This window comes from Cryptomeria japonica, chromosome 1, assembly GCF_030272615.1.
Source record: "Cryptomeria japonica chromosome 1, Sugi_1.0, whole genome shotgun sequence".
In the NCBI taxonomy this organism is placed as follows: domain Eukaryota; kingdom Viridiplantae; phylum Streptophyta; class Pinopsida; order Cupressales; family Cupressaceae; genus Cryptomeria; species Cryptomeria japonica.
Window position 1 is genome coordinate 509,609,319 of NC_081405.1, and position 6,613 is coordinate 509,615,931.

Below are 6,613 nucleotides of genomic sequence, written 5' to 3' on the forward strand. Positions count from 1 at the left end.
TCATAGGTGGAGTGAAAAGGATAGGCTCTCTAATTTTTGCAAATAAGATGTGTAATCTCTTCTATAAGCCCTATGTTGTTAATGGAAAACATATTTCACAAAAAGTTGAAATATGAATTGAAAGCACAAAATTTTAAAAAGATTGATTAAGAATTATATATAGTGAAATCAGTTTTAAAGTTTTATTAAGTTTTTTGTTAAATTTATTGTAATGTGAGCTAGCTGGTGATTAGACATATTGGTTTTTAAAATTAAAAATTTGATATCTATCGGCGATTTTTACATAAATTTTTTAAAATATAGGTATACAAGTTTAGAGCAATAAAACAACACCTGCACAAAAGCTGAAACATGGAATATTTCATGCATTTACTTGTCATTTCCATATCATTGTTTCAAAAATAGACTTTTGTTTACAGACATTTTGATGTCATTGTAGATGCCTCTCAACATAAAAATATCTATACTAATAATTAAATCCTCTTGTTCCTAAAAAAAAATATTTGGAAAATCATTGTTCAGGAATGTCAGATGAATTAAACCTTGTTAACTACTAGTATACCTATATTCTTAAAAAAATACAGGTAAAATAATGCCGAGAGAGATCACATAATTGTCTTGCATGTTTATTAGTTGTCAAGAAGGACATGGAGCTGAATAATGGTGCACTCTTTCACTTTCATTAAAGATGTAACAGTTTTCATATACTTAGAGACAAGTGGCGATGATTCTATTTTATTCATAATAATAAAATAATACTTATAGAGAAACTGAAACATGCATGCATTTACCTGTCATCTACACGTCAAATTTATTCAAAATCAGTTTTTTGTTTACTAATACTTGTATGTCATTGTAGATACCTCTAGGCATAATTAGACATTCCATCCAATTAATTGACTGAGATATTTTGTCGGCCTTTCAAGCTGCAGACTAAATACTCTTATCATGCCTTGCCATCTTCCTTGGGAGATCTCTCATTGTTAGATGAAATCACCTGAAAAAGCACTTTCCCGAGTTAGAATTTGTATGAATATTTTCAAGAGTCAATAAATTCGATATACTTTTGATCTAAACACAACCTGGTCCTCCTCGTTGTTACTCAAGGTTTTCACTGAAGTTTCTGAAACAGTTGTATCTTCTGTCAACCTATTTCGCTCGGCATAGAAATTGCTTGCACGTTCATCATTATGCTTTGACTGCACTTCTTCGAATACAACTGCTATTTCCCTCTCTGGATCTGTGGCTCCATGGTATAATTTCCTCTTGTTTCTTCTCCCTGTTAGGCATTCATATCAGCATGATATACAATGATCTACAAGTACAACATATGAATAAAACCCAAGATGAAATGAAAAAAAATGGGTAATACCCATGAAATAAGTTAACTGAGATCCACGAATATCTCAACAAAATCATATGTTAAGGGGAAAGAACCAACCATTCCTATCCTGTTCCCGAGATGTGTCATTACTGCTGCATATCTCCTTCAATCCATACTTTTTTGAATGGTTTTGAACATCATGATAGAGGCTAGGCTTTTCTGGTTCACTTTCCCTTTGGCTTTCCTCAGGAAACCCAAACAGTACTTGACCAAATTCAACTTCCTATGCACCCACAACTAATCGCTTCAAGCACTATCTTATGTTCAGATACAAAATCATTCAAATTCAATCAAAGAAGAAAATAATGATGCTCAAAAAGCAAACCTCATTTAAATCCAGACCAAATACAGAGGCTATTTCTCCTCTATATGCTTGCCATCTTTTACAGGGATATGTATAATTGCCTTTCTGATAAAGTACTGAGACAAAGGCATCCTCTATGTACTTAATATACAAGCTGTGATTTTCATCGGTCCAAGATGATTCCCATAATGTGGGATCCTCCAACAACTGTAGCAAAACAATTACAACCATATAAAACTCAAAGGAAAACTTAGTGTTGTAGCAAGAACTGCATCAACTCTATCAAAAGAGTAGACAAGTATACAATAAAAACATTAGTCTTTCATTTTACCAGGTTGGCATGTTGCGAATGAATTCCTGGTTTGGGCATTCCCTACGCATATCAATCCCTGGATTTGAGCAAGTCACAGGTTCAATTCTCAAATTGAAACTTTTCTCACTATCAATCAAACATATATAATGCCCAAAACTTCCCATGTTTTGTAAACAGTTGTACATCATCGAATCCTAACTTTATCTTTATTTTGGCCTGTTTTCAGCAGTGTCTTAGATATTTAATGGAAAAAAATCCCAAAAGATCAATAATATCTAACTTTATCTTTATTTTGGCCTGTTTTCAGCAGTGTCTTAGATATTTAATGGAAAAAAATCCCAAAAGATCAATAATATCTGATTAACTCTAAGTGGAAACAATATACTATTTTCAGCCAATGAAAATGAAAAAGTAAAAAAAGCAAAGTGAAGTGCACTGTTTCGGGACAGAAATGAGTAATGGGAGGCCCGTAAAAACTGTACAAATGGAATAATTTACTCTGCACATATGCCAGTCTTAAATATCTGGAATAATAATAGTTGGACCATTATTGTCAAAATATCTTAAATATCTTCCCATGGTCTATCCAGCAGCCACGCACATGAAAATATATGCACGATAATATCTTGCACTTAACTACTCATTTATTTCTCGTGCAATATTACTTCTAAATTTTTTATTAGATTTTTTTTTTCAAATCTTATTTTAAAGGATCGTAGTTTATTGGTTGAGTAGAGTTGATGTGATGATCATATGTTTCTTGATTATGACATCCATCAAGATTGAAATCTTTGAAAAGGACAAGAGTCATAATATAATATGAGAATAGATTGAATGGGAATTAGGGGCACTTAAGTATAATATATTTGATTTGTGTTCGTGTTGTGTGCTCACTAGTTACAAGATATTAGATCTCAATAGAGAAGTGATAGAAGAATGAATCAATACCAATATAAACTTATCTAATAAGAAGTAGATAATACACTCTTCTTGATGACAAATTAATAATTATTAATAAATTGGTACTTAAATGCTATAATATTAGTTAATATAATATTAATAAGTATTATGAAAAGTAATAACATGACAGGAGTAGGAGGCAAAGTGCTAGGGTTTTTGGAGGAGGAGATGATGTAGAGGAGGCAAATGAGGGAGATGGAGATGGAGATGGAGATGCAGAGACTGATGGTGTTGGTCGTGGGTTGCATGCCCTATTCTGGCTCTTTGGGATATTGCTGCTCTCCGCTCTTATACCATCGACTATGTTTTCCCTGCTCCGGTTGGGTGTAGGGGTTTGGTTTTTGCTCTTGCACTGCCTTGTTTTGGGTTTTGTCATTGTGGCCTCTACTTTGTGAGGTGCTTGGTGGATTGTGGAATTTGGTGTGATAATGATATGGGTTGCATTTTTTGTATCCTAGCAGCAGTGCACCTATCCCTAGACATTTATTTGTTCTGTATCACTTTTTCATTATTGAATGTTTCCCTAACTATTGATAGTGTTTATAAATTTGCTTCTGCAGTGGGGTTCGAGGTTGGGTTCCTAGTCTTCTTTGGGGCCTATGTGTTGTTTGGAGGAGGCTCAATATTTTTCCTTTTGGGGTCTCCTCTATGGTTTCTGGTAAGAGTTCATGCCTTTTCCCCAAGTCTAAGTTTGGTCTCATTGTGCACGTTTCCTACTCTCTGGTGTCTTTTTTGTTGGGAGCTAGGGTTCTTGGTGCTAGTGTCGTTGGTGGTAGGAAGATGATTTCTGTCACTTCTGGGAGATAGGGAGGAATTTTTTCCCCTATGGTCCTTCCTTTGAAGATACCCATGCCTTTTCCTATGATGTCTAGGAGGTACTCTTCTATTACCTTCCCTATTTAGGTGGGGGATTTCAGTTTGGGCACTCTCTCGACCTCAGATGGTTCCTTTGTGGAGAACATGGATTGTTGCCTTGCTGATAACATGCATATTCATGTGCCCCTGAAGCTTGTGCTTGTAGGGGTAGTTATGCTTAAGTGATTCTACTGCCAGAGGACCTATGGAGGGGATCCTTATGTGGGCAGGTTATTTGTTTCCAAGTTTAGGGATGCCTACCAAAACCCTATTTTGGTTTTGATTCAGTCTCTTGTTATTATGGTTTATGATTATTTGCTTAGGACTAGTTTTTTTATGATTGTAAGTTATATGGATGCCCCCAGATCCTTATAGTCTCCATCCATGGTTGAGAAAGTCTCTGCTCACGTTGATCCTTCACAAAAAAGGTTATGTGATAACTTTCAAAACCTACTATTATTTTTTTGTTTCCTTCATTGTTTGGATAGTGTAAGGGTTTTTGTTTGGTTTATGGTTCAGGGCACTTCCCTAAACCCCTTTGTTCTGAGTATGAAAACCTACTGAGGGTTCGAGACCTTTGTTACCACTAGTTGGGTGCTCCGATCAAAATCCCTTCTTTCAAAAAAGGGGTGTCCTCTTTTTTGGTGTCTAGTGGTCTCATAGCTTGTGAGTTCCTCTTTATTATGTAAGGGTATAGGCCCTCTCTCTCTTTTAATTAATTAGAACATAATTATCAAAGCATTATTATATTTGCAAGAGATTTATCACATCTAATTAATCGTTTTAAGTTAATTAAAGAAATGTAATCATTGAAGTAACAATTAGCTTAGATAATAAAGTAAGTTCAATTGTTACCACAAATTGTAAGTAAATAGAAATAGGAAAATTAAACAAAATAAATGTGTAGATACTTAGCTTTAAATTTGTTGTAGAATATTTCTTTAAATGTCAAGAATCTATTTTTCAATACTTTATATTTTTCCTCTAATAATGAAATAATTTGTACAAGAGAAAAATATAATAGGAAATATATTGCAAGTACTTGATAATAATAATACCCTTGGAGGGGGTAGCCTTCAAATGTGGGCCACTTTAAAGGGGCTACCTCCAATAGTCTTTAATGAGAACACAATAAACAACATGATGTAATTAGCTGACCTTTACCTTTCATATATACCATACTTATGTCATTGATGTTACCTAGACTAACCTAACTTCTTGTATAATCATACAACTTAATTAAGGGTTATACTACCCATAATTCAATTGTAAATATACTCATTCAACTGTAGGTTAAGGGTGTAGCATTTCTCTCCCCTTAAAATCAACATAATTCCCAATATAGATACAACTAAAGGATAAATTCATCTTCCCATGTCACATGAGCTTCAATGGCCAATTTCTTCTAGTTGATAAAAAAATCTATAAACTTTATCATTTACAACCTCATAATGTGTGTCTAAAGAACTTCCCTATGTTGTAACTCTATCTATTGAAATTATTTGTTAATCAACATGCTACTTTATCCTATTTTAAAGGATTGTAGTTTATTGGTTGAGTACAATTAATCATGATGATCATATGTTTCTTTATTATGTTGTCCACCAAGATTGAAATCTTTGAAAAGAACAAGAGAGTCATAATATAATATGAGAATAGATTGAATGGGAATTAGGTGCACTTATAAGTATAATAAATTTGATTTGTGTTCATGTTGTGTGCTCACTACTTATATGATATTAGTTCTCAATATCCAAGTGATAGAGGAATGAATCATTGCAAATATAAACTTATCTCTTAAGAAGTAGATAATACAGTCTTCTTGATGACTAATTAGTAATTATTAATAAATTAGTACTTAAATGCTATAATATAAATTAACATATTATATTAATAAGTATTATGAAAAGTAATAACATAGCGGGAATGAAAGGCAAAGTGCTAGGGTTTTTAGAGAAGGAGATGATGTAGAGGAGGCAAATGAGGGAGATGGAGATGGGGATGCAGAGACTGATGGTGTTGGTCCTGGATTGTGTGCCTTGTTTTGGGTCTTTGGGATATTGCTTCTCTTCACACTTATACCATCGACTCTATTTTCCCTTCTCTAGTTGGCTATAGGGATTTTGTTTTAGCTCTTGCAATGCCTTGTTTTGGGTTTTTTCGTTGTGGCATCTACTTTACAAGGTGCTTTGTTGATTGTGGACTTTGGTGTGATGCTGATATGGGTTGTGTTTGTTGTATCCTATATTGTCTTGTTGATGTTCATTGGACACTCTTTGCTTTGGACTCACTAGTTGTGGCTCATGGGTAGCTTTTGTGTGGGGCTTTTATCCCCTTTCTTGGCACTAGTGCATTTGTCTCTAGATGTTTCTTTGTTGTGTATCACTTGTTTGTCATTGAATGCTTCCCTAACTATTTATAGTGTTTATAAATCTTCTTCTACTATGGTGTTCAAGGCTGGGTTCCCAATCTTCTCTAGGGCCTACGTATTGTTTGGAGGAGGCTCTACTCTTTCTCCTTTCGAGGTCTCCTCTATGGGTTTTGGTAAGAATCCATGAATTTTTCCCAAGCCTAAGTTTGATCTCATTATGCACATTTCCTTCTCTTTGGTGTCTTTATTGTGGGGAGCTAGGGTTCTTGGTGCTAGTTTTGTTGGTGGTAGGAAGACAATTTCTATCACTTGTGGGAGATAGGGAGGAAATTTTTTCCCTATGGCCCTTCCTTTGAAGATTCCCACAAATTTTTTTGTGCTTTATGGGAGGTACTCTTCTATTACCTTTCCTATTTAGGTGGGGGA

The 6,613-nt window shown here is 34.4% G+C and overlaps 1 protein-coding gene across 1 annotated transcript; it reads right to left on the reverse strand.

The window, feature by feature from the left end:
* Window positions 1–705: 705 nt before the first annotated feature.
* On the reverse strand, window positions 706–2,176 carry LOC131044981 (uncharacterized). Its single transcript, XM_057978480.2, has 5 exons — window positions 2,020–2,176; window positions 1,710–1,895; window positions 1,442–1,607; window positions 1,083–1,279; window positions 706–997 (listed from the first exon to the last, which is right to left on the reverse strand). The coding sequence occupies exons 1-5, from the start codon at window positions 2,056–2,058 to the stop codon at window positions 947–949; spliced, it is 639 nt and encodes a 212-aa protein (XP_057834463.2). The 5' UTR covers window positions 2,059–2,176; the 3' UTR covers window positions 706–946.
* Window positions 2,177–6,613: the final 4,437 nt, after the last annotated feature.

Bases quoted from the DNA above. Each gene is read 5' to 3' on its own strand.
- LOC131044981 (XM_057978480.2), bottom strand. From the start codon at position 2,058: ATGCCCAAACCAGGAATTCATTCGCAACATGCCAACCTG. The intron at 1,896-2,019 runs GTAAAATGAAAG...GTTTTGCTACAG, and splicing joins ATTCGCAACATGCCAACCTG to TTGTTGGAGGATCCCACATT. The intron at 1,608-1,709 runs GTTTGCTTTTTG...GTGGGTGCATAG, and splicing joins TTGGTCTGGATTTAAATGAG to GAAGTTGAATTTGGTCAAGT.